Consider the following 21,771-nt stretch of genomic DNA (forward strand, 5'->3'; position numbering starts at 1 on the left):
TGTCCTATTTCCTGCACTTTACCAGCACTACAATACAGTGGGTCCTTCCCAGGACATATCACATAAGGCCAGAGCAGATCTCAGTTTCCTGTAGCACTTGTGCAGAGGACATCAAGTTTTCCAACCCCCTTAAAAAGTCTGAGGCAGCACATGCCACAAAAGACAGGCAAGGATGACAGCAGCTCAGCCAGAATTTTCTTCCTTGCTCCAAAGTCCTGGTCTGCCTCAACTATTGACATCCAGCAGAGTTGTGGACACTCAACCACAACCACTTCCTGTAATGAAGCACCACAGCCCCGGGGCCCAGCAGCTGAAACTATCTCACTTGAAGCCCCTTTCAAACCAGCTTGGCCTCTGAACCAGGGCAGATTGACTGTCCACACAGAGTAGCCAGGGCCAAGCCAGAAATGGGTGTGCACTCACAACTTACAGGTACCCTGATAGTTCTTTATTGTCCTCTGAGCTGGGTGGCAGCTCAGCTATGTCCAGGGCGGGAAAATTGTCTCCTGCACTTGCCCTGGGAGGCAGCACCAGCATCCACAGCAACGCCACCAAGTCCCGATCTCAGCCTCTTCTGTTGGTCCCAGCAAAACCTGGTTCTTCATCTTTTCTTTCCTCTGTGTCTCACCAGCACTGCCATGCTTGTCTGCTGCAAAAGTCCTTCTGCCTGCTCCTAGCAGCTTGGCAGCAGCCTCAGTGCCTCAGCACAAGCACAGTGCACACAACTGCCACATGGGAGACAGGCTCAGCCAAATGTGCACCAAGGGGTCTCATTTGTGTTACAGTCCAGCAAGACATTAAGGACAGTGCAAGGGGCTCCTGCCACACTCAGAGCTGTCCGTGACTCAATTCGGTACCTCACATTGTTCAGACCTCCTTCCCGATCCACCTTAAACTGTTCCTGAGGAAAAGAAAGACCAGTTCAGCCCACACTGGCTTCCAGCAGGGTGGGAAGCACCCAGTGACTGGGGAGGGAAGACTTGAAGGCTCAAAGCATGTTGAATCTCTCACAGTTCCCCTTAACCACTCTGAGATCTCACCTGCTTCTGTGCAGCGATGCGCTTCTGGTCTCTCTTCCTCCAGGCTGGGTCATGCAGATGCTGGAAAGTCTCATATCCAGTTGTGATTCCAGAGGGCCGGCGAACCTGGAAGGAGAGCAGAGTTTCTGTTAAGCTACTACAAAACCTGCTGCACCAGCTGCTGGAGTGGAAGAATGCAAAAGAGCTGCCTTCCCCAGGTCCCAGCCTGCGTGGCTACAACCTGGTGCCAGACAAGGAGATTAGGAACTTCAACCTACAAGGCTATGGGATCCCCTACCTGGAGCCCGGCTCCTTTGATACGCCGATAAAACTCATCATCCTCCCGGCCCCAGCCCCAGAAGCGGTTGGACATGCCGTTGCACTGGAACAAGAGGGGTGCAGTACTGGTTAAGCACAACTCCACATGCCACAGAGAAACAGACACTGACATCAGAAAACCCAAGCACCAGCGCAGCCTCTCCTCTCCTGCCCCATATCAGCTCACACTGCAGACTCTGTCACCAAACCATTCTGACTCCTTTCCACCCTTCCCAAGCAAAGAATACAAAACAGATGACTGTTCACCAAGGCAGTATCATGGCTCCTGCCCCAAACTGGCTAGGATGTTCCATACACTCACCATCTCATAGTGCTGCTTGGTGAGCAGAAGGATACCACCCACGTAGGTTTTATAGTGGTAGAGCGGGTGCAGCTCCGGGGATGCCACATGGAAGGGCCCTGCCTCTGGGAAGCCATAGTCCAGCTGCTCATTGAGGGGCAGGAGATCGACGTCGTGCATTGCAATGTAGTCAGTGTCATTGCCGCTCTCCAGGAAGCCCACGTTGATCAGGGACGCCCTGTTAAACCTGCCGCAGACCCAAGGACTCTCAGCACCATGCAGTGGCCACCATCCTTTCACATCCCTGTCTTGTGCCCCTCAATGCCAAACCTTTGGTACCCAAATAGGAACACAAGCACGTAAGGTGTTCTCTGCCTCCATGGCACCAAGTGCCACAGCTGCCCATCCTGAAACCACACCTGTACTTCTCCTGCTTCTCCTTGTGCTCAGTGTAACAGCAGTGTGCAGCACTGCAGACTCCAAAGGGGTACAACAAGCCTCATCCTGTCTGAGGCCAGCTGGGGAGCTCCACAGCACCCACTAGGGCTGCAGGAACTGAGCAGAGGGTGAGCAATGGCATTTCCAAACACCCCATGGTATTTCTTTGCATTTCAGTGTCACCAAATGTTTGTTACCATAGACACTGGGGAGAAAGATAAAATATCTGTGAGCAGACAATTCTCTTCCTGTTTAAGGAAAACCAAATTACCATTTTGTCCTCCTACAACCTCTAGGGTGAGTAAATTTGGGCAGAACATCACATTCCAGCCCCGACTTCCTGTTGTCCAGGCCCTAATCTTCTCCACACAACCGAGGCAAGTAGGAAATCCTCTCAGAGAGGGGCAAATTTTGGAGAGGGGCCTCCTCACTACCTTATTCTGCTGAGTGAAGTGAGACACTACCTGAAATGATCCACCTGGTTGAGGATGAAGATGTGATGGCGGATCCTCTTCTTGCTCAGGAAGCGGTGCATGTAGGGCACAAAGGCCAGCAGCTCTTCGAAGCGCTCCCGGAAGGGGACGAGAAGTGCCAGGCGATGGGGACCCCACGATGGCTCATCTTCCACTGGCAGGAGAGGAGTCTGGGCCGGGCAGGGCTGCCGGGGACCCTCCTGGCTCTGCCTGCCACCGGGCACTGGCCCCTCACCTGAGCAGCTGAGCTGGAGCCAGAGCAGTGATGCAAAGCCCAGGAGCAGTGCCAGGAAGAAGAGCGGGAACACGGAGAATCTGCCGGGCAGCAGCCCCAGCAGTGGCGGGGACCTGGGGCACAGTGCGGGGGTCAGCGGCCACCGAGGAAGCCCAGCTCCGCCGGGACACCCGAGCCAAAAGGATACTTCAGTCACCGGGACCCCACTCCACTGGGACACCCGATCCAGGAGGTACACCCCACCCGCCGGGAGCCGCGGGAATCCCCCCACCGGCTGGCATCCCAAATAACCCCCACCAGCACCCCGCGAGCGGGGGCATCCCGCACCCTTCGGGATCCCCAGGACCCCTCACCATCCCACCGGGAGCCCGGGAGCCACCCGAACACCCCCTTCCGCCGGGACCGTCTGTACCCCTCCCCACTCGCCGCCCGGTGCCGCGTCGCTCACCCGCCGCCGCGCAGGCGGAGTGCGGCCCTGCGGCGGGCCGGGCCCATGGCGCCCGCCCGCCCCCGCCGCCGCGGGACACGCTGGCTATGACCCCCCCGGAAACAGGGCCCAGCCGCTCCGTTCCGTTCCTTTCCCTTCCGCCCGGCGGGGCGGGACAGGGGCGGGTCCGGGCCTGCGGGCACACACGCCTGGCAGTCCGCTGGGGATGCTCAGCTGCGGGACACTCTGTTCTTTGCAGTCGTCCTGTCGTTGTCGTCGGGTCCCGTAAGAGCTTCTGGACTCTCAATTGCTTCGGGACCCTTCAGGGGTTGTCCTTCCACCTCAGAGACAACCTACCCACCAAACTGAGACCCTCCAGGGACAGCCACGTCGACCCTCCCCGCCCAGCCCTAACACCCAAGGACCTTTCCCTCGGTCCACTGCTGCCTACTACAGCTCTCTCCCCCTAAGGCCTCTTCCCGGGGAAACAGCCCCCGCCAGCCCCAACATCCACAAACACTTCCACCCCTGCTCCCAGTTGCCCGATACTGTACCCACCCTCCTATCTTCCACCGCCCAGGGCTTCCTGTCCCCACTGCAAGATAATCTTCCCTTTCATCCCCACAGACAGAAGCAGAATGACAGCTGTTGTCAGTCCTTTAATGCCCGGCTCACAGCCCCCGCCCCACAGCACCTTCACATTCACATCCACGGCTGCCACTTGCTCCCAACCACAGTCAGCGTGGCAGGTTCCATCTGGCAGGGACAGCAATGGTAAAACAAGGGAGCAGGATCCATATGCTCCTGCATTGCAGCATGGTGGGGGGCCCAGTGGCCATTGTCTCCCTTGGTTCAACTCACCAGACACCAAGGGCCAGGCAGGGGTTACAGCCACACAGACAGGTAAGAAAATACTTCTGATATTTCTCAGAAACAGCTTTTAGAAACCACAGTTTTTATAGCTCTCCCATAGAAAAGATGGGTTTGGGCACAAGCCACAGCCCAGGTCTCCATCTAGTAGAAACGCTTGTTCCGCTCCTGGCGTTTCTGGAAGACCACAGCTCCCACCACAGCGCAGACGATGATGCCCAGCAGCGCACACAGCAGGAGCAGGAACACTTTCCAGCCTGTCAGGGGCCCGCTTCGGAAATTACCTGTTGGGTCATCCACATTGTCTGCAAAGACAAGAATAGCTAGACACTGATCCAACCTCAGCTTCTGCGGAGCCTCACAGGGTGTCACAAGCCTGATGTCTTTCAACAGACCTTTAACAGGTCCAGCCTCGACCTCCCAATCCTCCACCAAAGTTTTCTGAAGCTCAGAGACTCACCTTTGGGTGATTTAAGGAGGCTGACACTAGGCTCAATCTTGGTCCAATCAACTGTTTCATCTTCTAGAGGATGCTCCACCATGAGCTGGAATAGCTTCATCGAGATAATATCATGGTTGTCTAGGAAAACAAACATCAGCACCAAACCGTGAAGGTCTGAGAGATGCCCACGTGCTCAGTGTGCATCTACGACCATAAACCACCAGGTTCAAATCTTCTTCCCTCTCAAACCACCCTCATACCCCACTTATCAAACTGCAAATAGAGATCTTCCTTAGCAATAGGTCCCTGCCCAACAGGCTTTCAAGATTTTACCAGTTGAGGGAAAAGAAACCACCCAATGCATCCATAGCATCATATCTAAGCTCCAAACAGCAGGTATTCCTACAAGCAAAGCACTTCTCACCAGACAAATCTCCAGTGCCAGCAGAAGCACCAAAGAAGTAGCCAGTTGGCAGCTGAACTCCTGCAATGTCAATGCAGTTCTTCCATTCATTCTTGTCTTCCACATCAGTCATCACCTGTAAGACAAAGGGAGTATTACACCAGAAATTACACCACTGTTGGTTTGGGCTGGAAAGGACCTTAAAAATCATCTGGTTACAACTGCCCTGCCATGGACAGATATACCTTCCACTAGGATCAGGTTGCTCAAAGCCCTGCCCAAGTGTTGAATAATTTCATGGACGGGGCATCTACAACTTCTCTTGGCAAGCTAGTCAATGCTTCACCCTCCATCCCACCCACCTGCACCTCTTTTGAAGCCAGGGGTGCAGACGCAGACAGTTGAGCCTGGAAAACCATCTCCAGGTCGCCTACTGACACAGCAACACCAGCCACTCAGCACTGACTCATCCAGCACGCAAGACACCCAGCTCCGCAGCATCTCACCGTCAGGCGGCCCCGGGAGTACCGAATGGCGAGGAAAGTGTCGTGGTTCTGGTTCCGAAGGTCAGCAGTGCACCCTGCCAGCTCCGTCCAGCGCCCATCCTTACTGTGGTCGTATGTCAGGGAGCCATTGTTCACCATCGCCGAGATATAGGGGAACACACGCTGCACAGAGGACAGTGCTGCTGCTTTTGGTCTGTAGGAGCCTTCGAGATTCAGACCAAAAGCTACCTTCTTCTGCCTGGTCAGAACCTCAGTGCGAACAGGATCTCAGCCAGCCATGGCAGCAGAGCCACAGCTTTTCTCCAGAGTTGGGTATGGAGGGCAGAACAAAGAAATCAAGGCTCATTGTCTATGCAAAGCTGCTTCTAAATTGAGAAACAGCTTGTTCTAGATATAACAGAGGAGCTATTTCTGATCTTCTGTATCAAGGTCCCACCTGTACCCACAGCAAACTGTGTGGCCACAACAGGATGGCCCCAAACTTTCAGAGTAAGCACCAGACTGGATAAAAAGTGCAAGAACAGAGCATAGGACCCAGGAGGAGCAGAAATCTCACATAAGCAGCTTAACTATGCTCAGGGCTTTGCAGTCAGTAGATTATGGAGAGACCAACTGGAAGCAAGAATTTATTTCCCAGGGAGCATCAAGACAACAAAGAGATGGGTCATTTCCAGGGGCTTTATGACTTCAGTGTCTCATTTTACTGCCACAGATCCCACTAGCAGCTATATTTTCTGAATGTGCAATAAAAAGTGCTCTGCATTTGTGGATCAACAGAAGAAAAGGATCGCAAGCCCCTACACAACTGATCTCACAAGGAATTCTGGAGCAAAAAGCCACCCTAGGAGTTTTTCTTTGAAAGGCAGACAGGTTGTAAACAGAAATTGAGGCCAAAACCAACACTAAACAATCAACCAAGCACAAAGAAACTCAAGAAATGACACCTGAGATGAATACACTCTTAGATTAATTCCTCTAACTGAACAGGTGGTGCACAGTTTACACTAGTTCTGAGCCACCCTCTCATGCAGAGGGGAAAAGGCCTTGGAAACCTGTGTAGCCAAAAGCAGAAAATGGAATAAGACCCTCCTAACCTCTGTTAGTGCACATACAAACTCTATCAGCTCCCATGAGAGGAGGGGCAGTCTGCTCTCATGCAAGGAGAGACTTTTCTTTGGTCTAGGCGTGAAGCACACAGAGCATGAAGCCAATAAAGGAACAGCCTCATCAATACTGAACAAACTGTCTGGACTACTCACCTCTGTCGCTTCGTCATTGGGATATGTATCAAGGAAAATAGCCAGTCCATGAAAGTTGTCCTTGCTGCCAAAGACAGGACCTGGAATAGGACAGAACCTTAGGAATGGAAGGCTCTCAGGCAGAAATTTTGTTCAGAGGCTTCTATCAAAAATAGCTACAAAAACTGTTTCTTGCCAGGCAGATGACTGCACACCTGTTCCCAGCACAGCACACATAAGACACGTCATCCCTAGCTAATGAAACCAGGCAGAGGGGAACTCAAATGGTCTCCCTGGTGAGAAACTTTCCGATATGGGGCACGTGTGGGTGCTGGTGAGGCCTCAGCTCGGCCAGGCTGCCCTCAGCTGCACACCGTACCTGGCACTAGGCGCTCTTGTGTGTACCACAGTGCCAGGCCATCCCCGTGCAGGTTCTTCTTGCCGGCTCCGTGGATCTTGAAGTGGACATGAAGCTCCCAGTCCTTGAGGAAGCAGGGCTGTTTGGAGAGACCACCCAGCGGTGTCAGGATTAGAACTGGGAGAGGTGCTGAGGCTTCCCCGGGACCACGCCGGTCTCCCCCATGGTTCTTACCACGCGGTTCCAGATGGAGCCCTGTCGGCTGCGCTCGTCGGGTGTCAGGCGCACGTACTGGCTGGTGACCATGGTGCTGCCCTGGAAGTCCCATAGCGGCATCGCTGCGGAACCTGCGCCTGCAATGAGCAGAGAGAGCCCGGCTCAGCCCATGCCACCATGAGTCGTCGTCCCGTTCTGCCCAGCCCCGCGCTCACCCTGATACGGCTTCATTAGCGAGTGCTCCCGCTTCAGGTGCTCGCTGTTGCCATCCGTAAGCTCGGCGGGGGCCAGAAGCGGGCCGGCCACCACCAACAGCAACACTCGCAGCACGCCCGCACCCGCCGCCATGCTCCACTTCCGCCTTCCAGCGCCGCTCCCGCCCGGCAATGGCATCCCGCCTCGCCAATCAGCAAGCTCCACACCCGCCTCCGCCGGCAACGCGTCCCTGCTGCCGGCCAACGGCAGAGGAGGGGCCGGGGCCGGGGCGGCGCGTACCTGCCGCCGAGTACCTCCCGCCGCGCTCCGGGCGGCTGCTGGGAGGAGGGGGGAGCGATGTGGGGGGGAGCGATGGGGGGGGGGGGGTGTGGTGTGTGTGCTCCAGACGCGCACTGCGCAGGCGCGGAGGCGCGCGGCGTGCCGGGAGCTGTAGTCCGCTCTCCCGCTACCGGCCCGTCACGCGCGTCTCGTGTCGCGCGTGGAACGCGTGCCCCGGTCTGGCGCGAGGGCTCCCGGCAGCTTGTCGCCATGGCAACCGTGCGCAAGGTGGCGGCAGGCGTGGGGCACTCATGCCTCTGCTGTGGCTTGTCCAGGGGCTTCCAGCTACAGGAATAGCTCTGACCCAGGAACGGCCCCAGGCTGAGCTCTCGCAGGCCTTGCCGAGCAGCGGGATGGCAGACATCGCTATCCCAGCGCCGCAGGAAGGAGTGGCCAAGGCAGCACAGCAGTCACAGGCAGCTTTATTGAGGCCTGCCCGGCAGCCCAGGGCAGAGCAGAAAGCTCCCTGCCCTACTGTGGCTTATCACCCACCCACTGCTAGTGGTGGGGGTGTTCAGCCATAGCAGTTGTGGTGGCTGGGGAGCTACATCTTCCAGCCCTCAGGATGGGCATCTTCAGTGGGGTGGCACAAGTTGCAGCTCAAGTGTGTGTAGGGCAGTGTGCCTTCCATGGGCTCTTGCAGGTAGCTCCTCTAGGTGGCTTCGACCAAGTCTGCCACCAAGCCCTCTATTGGTGGCTACCCAGTTAGGTCCTCTCTGCCTGTCCTTGTCCCAGGTGCCAGGCAAATGTAGTCGCTCCTCTGGCCAGCGGAAATTTAGTATCAGGATTTTCTGAGACAGATGCTGTGGTTGGGGCAGCACCAGTCACGTCCTACAGGAGCAGAAGGCAATACACAGCATTTGTTTGGCCATATGTGCCATGTCCAAGGGTGTAACCAGTGCCGCAGTGGGATGTCCAACATGCCCTGTGCATTGCAGCAGCCTCTGCAGGGTGTGCCAACAGTGTGGATGGACAAGTCCTGAGCAGGTTCTCATTCTGGAGATGTGCAAGCCCTTGACACATTAGGACATGCTTCCCTCCAACAGCACAGGGGCTACAGGAAGGTCACAAAGTACAAGGAGCCTGTAGAAGCCTATGAGGCAGGGAGAGGGGAAGCCAACTGATAAATGAAAGACTGTGTGGGAAGCTCATCTGAGCACACCACTCTGAGACTCAGGGCCCAGCCAAGCCTTTGGAGGAAGTCTAGGGACCAAACGAACTGGCCATGGCTTTGGGACCTGCAGCCCCATCCTGTCTGGCACTTGACAGCTCTCATTTCTTTCTGTTCATGATCTGGCTGGAAATCCAGTTCATCCCATCCTGTAGGGAAGTGAAATATGTAAGCATAGCCTCAAGAGCATGGCATGTCCTTGAGTTCTTTCCCACCACTGCAGAGCCTGCAGGAGCCCAATCTCTACCTGCACTCCTTCCCCAGACAAGGCTGAGCAGGCCTGGATCTGCCATTCCCGGTCCCGGTAGGTGTGCAGGCTCAGTCCTTCTGCGATTTCAGCTGCAGGTGCTGCAGTCACTAGGTCTTGCTTGTTGGCAAAAACCAGCAGTGGGACTCCTGTGAGAGACTCATCCTCAGTGAGCTCTGCCAACTCCTGCCAAGAAAGGACCATCCTCTAGGCCGCCTCTACAGAGTTACCTGGACACTTGTCTGAGCTGCCCAGGGTTGGCTAGGGCACCTCAGTCCCTGAGAGCACTTCCCTCCCTTCTCTCCTTTGCTCTTATTGCAGCCAAAGAAGATGTCAGGTCGTGACATCACAACAGAGAGACATGTACCCCTGCAGCTCCATCTGCCCTGAAGAGACCCTGGTCGCTGCAAGCAGTACTACTTGAGGGCTGAAGTGCTCCTGGCATTGAAAGCCTTGGGCAAAGGGCAGCTACAGGAGGCTGCTGTCAGTCCTGTGCTGTCTGGCACACCCACGCTGCCGTCTGGTGTCAGTACAGCCGGGACTGGTGCACAGAGTCTCACCTTCCCCTCTCCAGCTTTGTTCCCAGGCTTTGCAACTCTGCGTTCGCTACATTTGCTTGATCATATCACTAATCTGGTGCTGGGGAGGAGGGAGGAGAGCTGTCAGCTGTGAGCTCATTCTCACCAGGGGCAGAGTCACCCCTGGGCCAGGTACCCCTGGAGCATCCTGCCTGACTCGGAGGAACTGCTGGGCATAGATCTACTGTAGAGTGGGGTGGCCCTGCCTGCTAAGAGTTTGATCATGAACCCTTCGCACCTGCCTCTGGGCTTGCCCGCCACGGCATTGCAGCACCACAGTAGAAAGTAAACTTTATCCCTGCTGCAGTCTTCAAAGAGATGATGACAGATGGGTCTGCATCTCAGGACCCCAGAGCCACCCCCCACTGGACCCCTCGTACCTGCCCTGTCTCCTCAAAGCGCTTCTGGTCTGCGCTGTCAATGACATAAATCTGCCATGGGGACAAAAGGGACAGTCAGCTGCTCCTCCCCGCCTGGCTGCACAGCCCTCTGCCTTCTGCAGGGGCCGTGCACTGGGGGCACGGCTCTCCATGTACAGGGCTAGGGGGTGGGGAGGTGGCCGCCCCGCTCACCAGCAGGTCTGTGCTGCCCAGATATTTCTTCCAGTAGGGGCGGATGGAGCGCTGCCCCCCGATGTCCCAGACGTTTAGCTTGAAGCCGTGCGAGTGAACGCTCTTTATATTGAAGCCCTGAGCGGGGACAGAAACTGCAGTGTCACTTAAGAGGGCAGCAGGACCACCCTTCCACTGTCATGGCCCCCAGTAGCACCTACCTGGGTGGGCGTGATGGTGCTGATCTCCTCGGATGCCAGCCGTTTCAGCAGTGTGGTCTTCCCTGCGTTGTCCAGCCCCAGCAGGACAATACGGAGCTCCTGCTCCGGCGAACCCTTCAGCTTCTGGATGACGGAGAGCAGCCCCTGGGGGTGTGGAGTGCTGAGGGAGCCCTGCAGGGTGCCAGGTGGCTGCAGAGCACCCTTATTTTGGAGGGAGGAGCTGGATGAACTGTTGGCCGTGGGTACCCTGTGTCCACGGCCTGGGTGAGTGTCAGAGCTTGGCTTCCAAGGTATCCAGGCTTGAGGTGGCCCCATGAAAGGTGTGCCCAGCCCAAATCCCTCCTCGGAGTGTGCTGCCCGTGTCCTGGGAGCCCTGCCTGCTCCTGGGGTGACAAGCCTAGGGTACAGCCCTGGTCCTGCTCTGCCAGGCTGCTTGACACCACAGCCAGGAGCTGGTGCCAGCATATCCACCCTGACACACGCAGCATGTCATCGGGTCCCACTTACCTTCTGCACATCACCCATGGTCTGGAAGTTGCTCTGGTCTGTGGCACACCTGGGGAGCTGCCGGGGGCCCGTCCCCAGGGCCTGCTGGTAGCTGTGTGACTGGCATGCACCCTATCCCCGGGGGAGGAAGAGGATTACAGGCTCCAGAATTAGCGGCTGTTTCTCCATTTACCCAGGGTATTAAATAATGCCCTCGGCAAATCCCCCAGCCAGCTGTCGCCCCGCCGTCGCCTACCCCCCCAGGATAAACCAGGTCCTGCCAGGCTGGGGCACTGGGGCACAGGGTGTTCCTCTCCCCATGGGGCCAAGCTCCAGCTCGGGGACAGCAGCACAGCAGGAGGATGCAGGACCCAGACACCACAGGGATCACGACAGGCAAAGCATAGTGGTGGGATGGAGCCGTTTAGCTAGCATCAGATCCCAGGAGAGGCACTGTAGCCCTAACCTCCAAAGGGTTCATCTAGGCAGTGGAGATTAGCCATAGACACAGCTGTTCCCAGGTGCACAGGGCTGGCACAGCTTGCCCTGTGAGGTGTGATGCCTCACACATCCCCACCCAAGCAAAATGAATTGACACCAGCACCATGAGCTGCCTCCTTGGAGCGTGGCAGGAGGTAATGCTGAGGCTGGACCTTCTCAAGACCTCATCAGCTCCTTGCTGCCACATAAGGGAAAGCACCACGCTCTGGAGCAGGTCAATGGCTGGGCTGTAATCAGCCAGAGGGGATGGCACAGGACAGGGGTGCAGAGGGGCACAGGCCCTTTCCCCATCAGCCCAGCCCAGGTGGGGTAAGGGGCTCATCTGTTCACCATTTGGATTAAATATATTAATTAAGCAATGTCTTCAATTCTTGCTGCAGTTTGGTCCTTGGATCAGGTTTCCTAGCAGAGAGGTTATCCTTGTGGTGAGCACCGTGAGTCACGCACTCTTGGCAGGACATTTTTATTTATAACTGCTGTGGCAAAGCCAAGCCAAACGATACAGCTGCACTCTGACACAGGGAAGGGGAGAAGCACGATCGTCTCCCACCACACTGCTGCTCTGTGCTGCTCTGAGGGGGCAGAGGGGCTGCCACAGGAGCCACCCTCCACAACCCCCTGCCCAGAAACCCTGCCAGGGCTGCTAATGTCACACTGCTTTTGTGCATGTTCATGATGGGAACACTTCATTTTTCTCTGCACAGATCTGCACCCAACTTAATGTTAGGGTTCTGCTTTTGATAAGTTAATCACCCACCTTACATCCCAGTTATTAGCATTTCCATGAGCAGGTTGCCATGGTGCTCTGCAGCTTGTCGTGTAACTGTTGGTTACTTGTATTTCCTAACAAATATGCTAAAATATCCTCAACTGGTTTGTGGTTGCTGATCAGCTTGGAACCCCAAGCCTAAGAGCTAGGCAAAACTGCTTAGACACCGTTTTGGTGAGTCCAAGCTGCACGTCCACCACTCCTTTCTGACAGCCTCTGACAGTGTCTGAGGTGCAGGCAGCTCACCCCCAAATGCCATCAGTAAGCAGCAGTACAGCTGTGAGGGACCACCTCGGGACTCACCACTTGACACGGAGCTGAGATGCAGCAGTGTGCTCAGCAAGCAGCACCAAGCTGGTGGAGGCATGTGCTGAGCATGCTGATACCACCCTGCTCTTGCCCTCTCCTTCCTTGGGGTGCTGTGATGCTCAGGAGAAGCCCTTTCAGGCTGCCCAGGGTGCTGGGAGTGGCAACAAATGGGGTGGGGACTGCAGGGTGGCACAGGCCATGATGGTGATGGGCACTGGGTGGGATGGGCATGTAGATGAATGTGGGAACAAGGTTACCGATGGGGATGGTGTCACGGATGCGGATGCAGATAGAGGCAGGGATGGGGACTGGGATGTGGATGAGGATAGGGATGTGGATCAGCGTGAGGATGTAGAAGGGAACAGGGATGCAGATAGGGATGGTGTCACGGTTGGGGGTGCAGATGGAGACATGGATGAGGACTAGGATGCGGCGGGGTAGCGGCGGCTTCTGGGCCGGAGCTGCAGTCGGTGCCCACCGGGGCGGTGCCTGGGCTGGTGGTGGCGGCGGCGCCGGGCAGGAGGGCGGCTCCGCTCCCCCCGCTGCGGTCTCAGTTCCCATGGCGACACTTCCTGTGGCAGCCGAAAGCGGTAGTGCCGCGGAGCGCCGGGCCGGGCCGGGCCGGGAGAGCAGCGCTTCGCCGCCGGCCGGGGATGCTGCGGGGCCGCGGGCCACGCCGGTAGCGCGCTCGGCCGAGGCTGCCAGACATGCAGGGCAAGGCCAAGCTGCTGCTGGTCCACAACGGCCGCATGGTGAGTCCCGACCACGCCCGGGGCGCCTGTCCCCGTCTCCCGGGGCTGTCCCGCCCGTGGGTAATGGGCAGGCAGAGGGATGTACGGGAACGGACACCGAGCAGGCAGAGGGGTGTGAAATGGATAAAGGGCAGCCAGAGGGACGTATGGGGCCAGGCAGCGGGCTGGCAGGAGGATGTGGGGCTGGGTACTGGGCAGGCAGGGGGATGTATGGGGCCGAGTAACAGACAGGCAGAGGGTGTGAGGCGAATGACAGACAGATGGAGGAAATGAGGCTGCAGGCCAGGAGATGGATTTGGCATCCAAAGCAGAGAGAGATGTAGAGGAGTATTAGGGCAGGCCCTGGTGTATGGGGCTGGAGTAATGAGCAGACAGTCAGGGATATATGGGGCTAGAGTAATGAGCAGAAAGGATTTTATGGGGCTGACACCTCAGTAGAAGTGTTTGGCACCACTGGGGTAATAGGCAAGCAGTGACATATGGGCATGGGGTAACAGGAGTCAGCAGTGCTGGTATGTATGGAACTGGGTGGCACAGGCAGGACTGAGCTATGTGGATGCTATGTGCGTGTGGGCAGCAGAGATGGATGGGGAAGAGCAAGGAGCTGGCAAGGTATATGGGGCTGGGGTAACGGGCAGGCAGGATTAGGATGTGTGGGCCTGGAGTTAGGAGCATGCCAGTGGCATGTGGGGTGGGTTAGCAGGGACAGGCAGGAGTGGGACAGTGGGGCTGGGGTGGGAACAAGCAGGAAGTACAAGACAAGCTGGGGTTGGCAGGGTGAAGGACACTAGCCAGCCATGTCTGTGTGGCACCAGGTGGGTGATGAGAGGCAGCACCAGGCAGGGTGTGCTTGGCTGGGCTTTGACTGCAGAGGCTGTGCCCATCTCCTTGCTTGCTGTGTGTCCTGGGGTATCTTATCCCCATGGCTCATGTCTGGGGCAGCCCAGGGGATGCTGCAGGGAATCCTGCTCTGCTCTGTCCTTCACTGGTAGCTCTGGTAAGACCTGGCCTCCGTTTTTGGGAATGTGACCTCCAGAAGCTCCAAGTCCCAGGAAGGAAGGGAGCAGGCAGTTTGCCTGCCAAGGGTTGTGGTTGTCTCTCCTTCCCTCCCCTCGTCCCCTCCTCTTCCTGTGCCGGGGAGGTTGCTTCTCTCCTCCTAGGGTAGTGGTGGTGGCAGGGTTACATCTGATAGCATCTGCCCTTTCCTAATTACTGACCTGGCCCCAGGGTGTGGGAGGTGGGAGAAAAGCTGTGCACCCCTTGTAGCATCCCTCCACCTACTCAGTGTCCCTGGGCTGGGACCATCATGTCTTCTCTCAGCCGTGGGGCAGCTGTTCCAGTAACAGCTAACATCAAAGCAGTGTTTGCTGGTAGCCAGCGTCCCTTGCTTCTCGGTTGGGACTAGGCATGCCCTTACACCACCTCCTGGTACTGCTCCACCGGGCAGGCAGACACTATGTGGCCCCTCTCATCTCTCTTCTCTCCACCCCCGCAGGGCCCAGCTGTGTCGGATGGAGGTAAGGCTGCTCTTTTCTCTGGGATGAGAGGCCTGCATTGTCTTCAGGAAAGGGGGAAGCTCATAGCCACTGTGGTGACAGGGGCTGGGAGCCAGCAGATAGCCAAGCCTGTGTCAGCACAGGCTGTGGCGTGGGTGGGTATATGGCCAGGCTGCCACAGTGCTGGACTGAGCCCTCTGCCAGGGACTCACCATACAGCCTCATCCCTCCCTCATAGCCCCATTGTGCCTGCCCCTCCCTTCTGGCTGCTCAGCTGGCATCCTTGGGTGCTGAAAGCTGAGGGGTTTCCCAGGGAAAGCACAACCTGGATACCAGCCAGCCTCAGGTTCCCTGAGGGAGCCTGTCTCCGTCTGTCTCATTGTGCATCAGTTATCTCAGATGGCCTACCCACCTCTCTCAGCCCTGCTGCAGGATCCTTCTTGTGCAGGCTGTCAGTGGTTGGTGTTCTTACCTGCACATGCAGCATGTGCAGTTATGCCATGTTTTAGACAGAAGTGTGGGGAGCTTAGCAAAGCAACAGCCTGCTGCCTCCTCTGCTCCTGCTGACCTTGCCAGGAGAACTCTTCTTTCATACTCTTACCTACCTGCAAGTGACCCTCTGTTCCCAGTTGCTCACCAGCAAACCAGTTCAAAAGCCGGGGTCACCTCTGGAAGCTTCTGCCTCTTTGACAGAGGGACTCCGTTTGAATTCAGTGTAACCTTGAGTTTCCCCAGGAGAGGGGAGCTAAGGATGACATTTTCTGTGCCCTCCTCTCCCTGGGTTTGTTTCTTGTCAGGGGCAGAGGAATGGAGACGGTAGGTTCAGCCACCTCTGCCCATACTCTGAGATTTACTTCATGCTGTATGCCCCCTGTGTCCCCTTCCCTTACCCCCACACATGGGCTTTGCTACCCTGAGAGATGAGTCACAGGTGGACTCACAGTAACACACCGTGGAGAAAGTGCCAGCTGTGGCACATCATTCAGTTTGCGAAGGGTGCCAGTGTGATGCTCCTCTCGCTCCCTACATGAGGGCTTACCAGCTCCAATTGAGATGGGGTGGATTAACTTGCTGCAGATAGAGAGGACTGCTGGCAATACTGGGGGAAATTCAGACAGCTAGAACTGACCCTATTTTTCTTTCAGAGTTAAATGCTTCCAGGATCCATGGCAGCAACCACAGTGTGAACAGCCTGCCGGGACCATCGACCACCTGCAGTTCCACACAGGGGACAGTGGTCAGCTGGGCAGAATCCTTTGAAACGCTTCTGCAGGACCGCGTGGCTGTCACCTACTTCACTGTGAGTACCACAGCCCAGACTTTGGTCCAGACTCCCATCTGTTACTGGCAACTGGCTGTCCCACAGCCACAGCACCAGCCAGGCCAGCAGGTCTCTCTGCCCTACAGGAGTTCCTCAAGAAGGAGTTCAGCGCTGAAAATGTCTACTTCTGGCAGGCATGTGAGCGCTTCCAGCAAATCCCAGCCAGTGACACGCAGCAGGTACCAGCCTCTGCACAGCGGTGGTGTGGCTGAGCCTGGGTCATTCAGCTGGCGGGAGGGACATGGGCAGAGGTGGAGATGGCTGTCATGCGTGTATGTTCCCTTGTCCTAGCAGACCCTTGCTCTGGGAGGCCAAGCAGGTTGGGGGCTCTTGTGGGGTGAGCCAGGGGCTCCCTGCAAGGTAGCAGTGAGGAGGCTCCTGGTCATGGCCTGCCCCTCTTGCTTCCTTAGTTGGCCCAGGAGGCACGGCGGATCTATGACGAGTTCCTCTCCAGCCACTCAGTCAGTCCTGTGAATATCGACAAGCAGGCCTGGATTGGGGAGGACATGCTGGCCACGCCCTCCCCAGACATGTTTCGTATCCAGCAGCTCCAGGTAGGAGAAGCACCCATGCTCCTCTCAGCCACAGAAGGAGGGCCATGGGGCAACCCCACATATCACCCAGCATCGCTGCTGTCACCATGGGACCATGCCATGGGGCAGTGGACAGAGTGAGCTGTAGGTGGGCAGAGCTCCTAAGCACACACCCCTTCCCTTTGCAGATCTTTAACCTGATGAAGTTTGACAGCTACACACGCTTTGTGAAATCCCCACTCTACCAGGCCTGCCTGAGGGCAGAAAGCCAGGGGCAGCCCCTGCCCGACCTGCGTCCCCACTCCCGCAGCAGCAGCCCTCCACCTGACCTCAGCAAGGTGAGTGGAGTGGGAAGGGGATGATGGGGACCTGTCCCTTCCCCACTGTTCAAACCCAGGCTGAGGACAGACAGGCAGTCAAGGGACCAAGGAAATGGAAGGGACAGCCTCAGATGTCCCCATGCTGAGATGCTTCTCCATTCCTCTCAGAAGTCGAAGCTGAAGCTGGGCAAATCCCTGCCACTGGGTGTGGAGACAGCAGGCAGCAGTGCCAACCACAGCCCCCGACGGTCCTTCCGGAAGGGAGAGCGTCGGGAGCCCTCCTGGGCAGGTAGGTGCTGTGCTGAATGTGGCAGGCAGGGCATGCCACCTGGAAGGTGTCCACGGTCCCACCACTATCCCTCTGTCTGTCCTAGAGGGGCGAGAAGGCAGTGGGAGTGCCATGCTGTGGCGGGAGTCTCAGGGCTCGCTCAACTCCTCAGCCAGCCTGGACCTGGGTTTCCTCTCCTCGGCCAGCACAGCTGCCAGCCCCTGGACAGAGGTGAGTCACCACTGCACCGGCCCCATGGCATCGTGCTGCCACTGGCTGGGCTCACCCCACAGCATCCTTCCTGCAGGGACATCGGAAAAGCCTGGGGGGCAGTGAGGCAGAGCTGCCAGGCAAGCCCATGAAGTACTGCTGTGTGTACCTGCCCGATGGCACAGCCTCGCTGGCCTCTGTCCGGCCTGGCCACTCCATCCGTGACATGCTGGCGGGCATCTGTGAGAAGCGTGGCTTCAGCCTCCCTGACATCAAGGTCTACCTGGTGGGGAATGAGCAGGTAGGGCAGGCAGGAGGTGAGAAGGATCCTGCCAGCCGGACCATCCCCAGGCTGAGAGCTGTGGTTCTCTGCTTGCTCTCTGCTAATGGTTTGCTCTTGCAGAAAGCACTGGTGCTGGACCAGGAGTGCTCTGTGTTGGCAGACCAGGAGGTGAAGCTGGAGAATAGGATAAGCTTTGAGTGAGTAAGAGCTTTGGGACTGATGCTGTCACCCACGTGTGTCCGGTCCAATTCAAACATGGCCACCCACAGTGCTCAACACCCAACCCCCTAGGCAGTCCTGAACACCCAGCTCTGCCCCTGCCTGTCCATGCTTGCTTGCCAACAGCCTCTCCTCCTCCCCACTGCAGCCTGGAAATCTCCTCCCTCCATAAGACCATTCGCATCACAGCGAAGTCAACCAAGTGCATCCGGGAAGCGCTGCAGCCTGTGCTGGGGAAGTATGGCATGAGCACGGAGCTGGTGCTGCTGCGGCGGGTGAGGACTCACTCCTCAGTGGATATGGCCCCCACGGCCTTTGGGGCTTGGGCCAGGGGTTGCTGGGAACGACCAGGTGGTGGGGAGCAGTGGCCCATGCTGGGGGAAGCCTGTGGGCTCATGGAGAGTCACTGGTGTTTGAGGCAGGCTATGCTCTCTGCTGTGGGCTCTGCACTTGGCAGGGTCTGGCTGGGGGTCCCCAGCCTGGCTGCCTTTGCCATGCTGCAGTGAGTGTGACGCTAGCTGGCTCTTCCCATTGCAGCAAGGCGAGACGGCCACTCTGGACCTGGAGAAGCTGGTCAGCACAGTGGCTGCTCAGAAACTTGTCCTGGAAATGCCGGCAGGTAAAGTCTCTTCCCTGTCAAGCCATGTCCTCTGCCAAGCCATGCACACACAGTGTTCTCAAAAGGCTCAGAAAGCAGCCTGCTTTCTGCTGCTCATGGTTTCTGCTCCTTGGGATGAGTTCCATCCTGTCACCAGCCATGCTGGGACCAGGGTGCTGGCATGGAGTACTGAGCATCACTTACCTTGTAGGCATGAGAGTGACACAAAACACCAAGGCTGCAGCTGCTCCATCCCCACTTCAGAGCGAGGTGAGCTCAAGATCCAACCCCCCCCAGTCAGCTGCTGCCATGGCCCGTGGGGAAGATGTGGCCTTGCTACAGCACTGGCACATGCTGAGGGTCTGGGCAGTGTGTGCCAAGGTGGGAGCCAGGCTGCAGGAGGGTGATTGGAATATGGGTTGGGGAAGTGATGCCTCCTTGCCCCATTGCTGAGGCCTGGGCTGCTTATCACAGGAGGGAAGCCCAACAGGAGCAGAGGCTGGAATGCTGTGGGAGATGCCCTCCTCCTCTTCTCGGCCCGGGTCTTCAGCTGCCATGAACCTGAACCGCCGCACATATGACCTGGAAGGTGAGACCTAGCATGTCTGAAACCTGAGAGGGTGGGGGCACCACATAGGATGAGGGTCACAGCGCCTCCATTGTGCAGGGAGAAGGGTGAAGGTGCTGAGCCTGGGACATGTTCAGGGTCACGTCGGGTGGAGGTGTGCTAGGACAGGAGCCCAAATGCTGGGCTCTGGTGCATGACCTGCATTTCCTCCAGGGCTGGTGGAGCTGCTGAACCGTGCCCAGAGCTGCCGGGCCAATGACCAGCGTGGACTGCTCTCCAAGGAGGACCTAGTCCTGCCTGACTTCCTCCAGCTCCCTGAGCAGGCTGACAGCACCTGCGAGAGCTCAGATCAGTCCCATGCCTCTCACCCAGGCTCTGAGGGAAATCGCCATCCTCAGCCTACAGAGCCCACACCAGCTCAGCCTCCAGTCGATCACGAGCTCCGATGAGTCTTGCTGCACATCGGTACCCTGAGCGTGGTACCCCCAGGCCATGCCAGAGTTCAACACAGGGCCCAAACAGCCCTTGCCCTGCACTGCCAACACTGCCTGGACCGCAGATTCGTCCACGTCCTTTCCCAAACTGTCGTGTCGTGTCACTGTGAGTGGTTGAGCAGCTGCTGTGCCCCTTGGTGGGGTCACATCCCAGTGCACATCAAGGGCATCCTGTACATAGTTTGAACTCTCGTTGCAAAGCACTTTGCAGCATCCCGCACATGCCTGGCACTGTCCTGCCCAGTGCCTCTGCTTACTCTGCTTGCAGCAGAGCTCTCTGCCCAACAAATCCTGCCTGGGCCAGGCTGGCACAGTCCCACTGACTGCTGAGGTGAGGAATGCATGCTTCTGACTGAAGAGCGTGCAGGATAGAGAGGGTGGATGGGATAGCAAGGCAGGCTGTAGTTCTGAATCCTGATGTTGTGGGCAGGCAGAGGCAGGAGAATGTGTGTTTGGAGCTGAGGGCCAGCTTTGGTCTGTTGGTGATATGTGGTCTACCCTTCCCAGGGAGGGTAAGCATGGCCCTGCCAGCTTGTGCTCTGAGCAAGTTGTTACTGGCTGCCTTGTATGAGTGGCACTGGGCCTGATCCTGCCACAATAGCACTGCCTCTATGGAGCAGGGCACCTGGTTCCCGCCCCAGGCAGTCAGAGGCAGAGCCAGCACATCGTGCCAAAGAAGCCTTCCTTCTCTCTGTAGAGTGATCCTTCTTGGGCGGCTGCTGAGTCACCCTTTGGGAGCAGATTCCCCTAGATTCCCTGCCTCAGCCCAGATGGGACTGCAGGTGTTCAGTCCTCGAGGTCAGGCCTGGCTGCTTTCAGAGGAATGCAGCACCTTGGGTGCTGAGCATCTCAGCCCAGTGTGTGGTTATCAGGGTGTACCTAAGCTGACATCCCTGCCAGCAACTGTAGTCTGTAACTTTGAGTCTAGCTCTGACAGACCTGGCTGTGCCCTACAGGTCCCCATCCCCAGCAGCCCATGTCCCCAAAGGTCCCAGAGCCATTCTGCAATGAAGACAGACCCTTGATAGCAGCCAGGAGATCCTTCCATCATCCGTATGTGCTGTAGCCCTTCCTGGCTGTGTCCTGGGTCACTTCTGCATCACCACTGCCCTGGGGTTTGCCCAGGGACAAGGGGCATGGCCACCCAGCCCCACGCTGCCACAGCCAGCTGCAGCCCTACAGCCCCAGTCAGAGCTCTCATGTGTCTCTGTGGTGCTGCAAAGTCCTGTTCGTGGTGTGAAACTTGGGGAAATAAAGAGCATTGCCTGGATGCATGTCCCTCTCCTTTCTCTGCCACCAAGGCCAGAGGGTGATTTTCCTGGCAGCAGTGTTCCCCCCAGCACCTTCATACACTGAAGAGCACCTCTGAGGCCAAGACAGGGCTGGAGCCAGTCCTCAGCTCCAGTGCCATCCTGACTGACAGCAAGGAGCAGTGCCAAGAGCTTGTTTTCCCGGCACTGATGATGGTGTAGGAGAAGCTGCAAGGCCAGCACGGCCAAGGACTTCAGCCCTGACTCTGTCAATGAGTGATAGCTGGGGCTGCCAGGGCCTCACTGGGTTAATGATTGTGAGGGCAGCTGTCCAAGAGCCTCCAGGCATGGGGCAAATGCGGACACCAGCCTTCTGCCCGCCACAGCCTGGCACAGCAGTCTGTTGGTACCTTCTGGCCAGAAGAGTCCCCAGGACGTATCGTCTGCTGTGGTACCTCCTGGGCATTCAGCTCCATTGGTTGTGGCTCAGAGGAAGCTCAGTAATGATCTAGCTGTGGCAGGGATGCCCTCACATTGTCTTCAAGCACCCTGGGGTACCCAAGGGATCTCCCTTTCTCCCTACATACAACAGCAGATGGCTTGTCCATGGTGTTGGGTCCTGGAAGCACTCAATCTCAGAGGCTTGGGAATATGGTGGCCACATGTCCCCTCCATGCTAACTCCCAACAAGCAGTAAGGCTGGAGAGGCCTTTGGCCCCTGTCTCTCCCCTGGGCAGATGCCCAGGCACCTTGTGGGTGGACAGAAACTTGGCTGGAGGTGCATGAACAGCAGGTAATGATAAACAGCGGTGAGGAGATGGTGATGGCAATGCTGGCGTCACTCTGCT

At 57.3% G+C, this 21,771-nt stretch overlaps 4 protein-coding genes across 4 annotated transcripts; 1 reads left to right on the forward strand and 3 right to left on the reverse strand.

Annotated features, from left to right (window-relative positions):
* Positions 1-426: 426 nt before the first annotated feature.
* Positions 427-3,297, reverse strand: B4GALT7 (beta-1,4-galactosyltransferase 7). Its single transcript, XM_064161856.1, has 6 exons — positions 3,233-3,297; positions 2,541-2,897; positions 1,660-1,885; positions 1,318-1,401; positions 1,041-1,145; positions 427-901 (listed from the first exon to the last, which is right to left on the reverse strand). The coding sequence occupies exons 1-6, from the start codon at positions 3,277-3,279 to the stop codon at positions 746-748; spliced, it is 975 nt and encodes a 324-aa protein (XP_064017926.1). The 5' UTR covers positions 3,280-3,297; the 3' UTR covers positions 427-745.
* A 560-nt stretch (positions 3,298-3,857) lies between these two features.
* On the reverse strand, positions 3,858-7,710 carry LMAN2 (lectin, mannose binding 2). Its single transcript, XM_064161857.1, has 8 exons — positions 7,460-7,710; positions 7,263-7,381; positions 7,050-7,167; positions 6,692-6,771; positions 5,433-5,594; positions 4,948-5,062; positions 4,542-4,661; positions 3,858-4,386 (listed from the first exon to the last, which is right to left on the reverse strand). Exons 1-8 carry the CDS (start codon positions 7,635-7,637, stop codon positions 4,226-4,228), a joined length of 1,053 nt encoding a protein of 350 aa, XP_064017927.1. The 5' UTR covers positions 7,638-7,710; the 3' UTR covers positions 3,858-4,225.
* Positions 7,711-8,483: 773 nt separating this feature from the next.
* Positions 8,484-11,221, reverse strand: LOC135185483 (ADP-ribosylation factor-like protein 3). Its single transcript, XM_064162251.1, is given in 6 exon segments — positions 8,484-8,609; positions 9,197-9,382; positions 10,155-10,205; positions 10,347-10,463; positions 10,547-10,747; positions 11,054-11,221. Coding segments are annotated over 6 exon segments (849 nt in total).
* A 1,952-nt stretch (positions 11,222-13,173) lies between these two features.
* On the forward strand, positions 13,174-20,943 carry RGS14 (regulator of G protein signaling 14). The gene is made up of 15 exons (XM_064161858.1): positions 13,174-13,363; positions 14,859-14,880; positions 16,005-16,159; positions 16,267-16,359; positions 16,591-16,734; positions 16,902-17,051; positions 17,202-17,322; positions 17,408-17,532; positions 17,609-17,812; positions 17,915-17,991; positions 18,162-18,288; positions 18,551-18,632; positions 18,823-18,881; positions 19,086-19,200; positions 19,393-20,943. Exons 1-15 carry the CDS (start codon positions 13,319-13,321, stop codon positions 19,626-19,628), a joined length of 1,755 nt encoding a protein of 584 aa, XP_064017928.1. The 5' UTR covers positions 13,174-13,318; the 3' UTR covers positions 19,629-20,943.
* Positions 20,944-21,771: the final 828 nt, after the last annotated feature.

This window comes from Pogoniulus pusillus, chromosome 22 (genome assembly GCF_015220805.1).
Source record: "Pogoniulus pusillus isolate bPogPus1 chromosome 22, bPogPus1.pri, whole genome shotgun sequence".
In the NCBI taxonomy this organism is placed as follows: Eukaryota; Metazoa; Chordata; class Aves; order Piciformes; family Lybiidae; genus Pogoniulus; species Pogoniulus pusillus.

What these genes read in the sequence shown, in the direction of transcription:
- B4GALT7 (XM_064161856.1), bottom strand. Translation starts at nt 3,279, where the DNA reads ATGGGCCCGGCCCGCCGCAGGGCCGCACTCCGCCTGCGCGGCGGCGG. An exon ending in AACCAGGTGGATCATTTCAG is followed by an intron (nt 1,886 to 2,540) that starts GTAGTGTCTCAC and finishes GGTCTGCGGCAG; the next exon opens with GTTTAACAGGGCGTCCCTGA. An exon ending in GCATCGCTGCACAGAAGCAG is followed by an intron (nt 902 to 1,040) that starts GTGAGATCTCAG and finishes TCTTTTCCTCAG; the next exon opens with GAACAGTTTAAGGTGGATCG.
- LMAN2 (XM_064161857.1), bottom strand. Translation starts at nt 7,637, where the DNA reads ATGCCATTGCCGGGCGGGAGCGGCGCTGGAAGGCGGAAGTGGAGCATG. An exon ending in ACAAGAGCGCCTAGTGCCAG is followed by an intron (nt 6,772 to 7,049) that starts GTACGGTGTGCA and finishes GTCCTATTCCAG; the next exon opens with GTCCTGTCTTTGGCAGCAAG. An exon ending in CCTCCTTAAATCACCCAAAG is followed by an intron (nt 4,387 to 4,541) that starts GTGAGTCTCTGA and finishes TTGTCTTTGCAG; the next exon opens with ACAATGTGGATGACCCAACA.
- RGS14 (XM_064161858.1), top strand. Translation starts at nt 13,319, where the DNA reads ATGCAGGGCAAGGCCAAGCTGCTGCTGGTCCACAACGGCCGCATG. An exon ending in CCCAGCTGTGTCGGATGGAG is followed by an intron (nt 14,881 to 16,004) that starts GTAAGGCTGCTC and finishes TTTTTCTTTCAG; the next exon opens with AGTTAAATGCTTCCAGGATC. An exon ending in CTGCCAGCCCCTGGACAGAG is followed by an intron (nt 17,533 to 17,608) that starts GTGAGTCACCAC and finishes TCCTTCCTGCAG; the next exon opens with GGACATCGGAAAAGCCTGGG.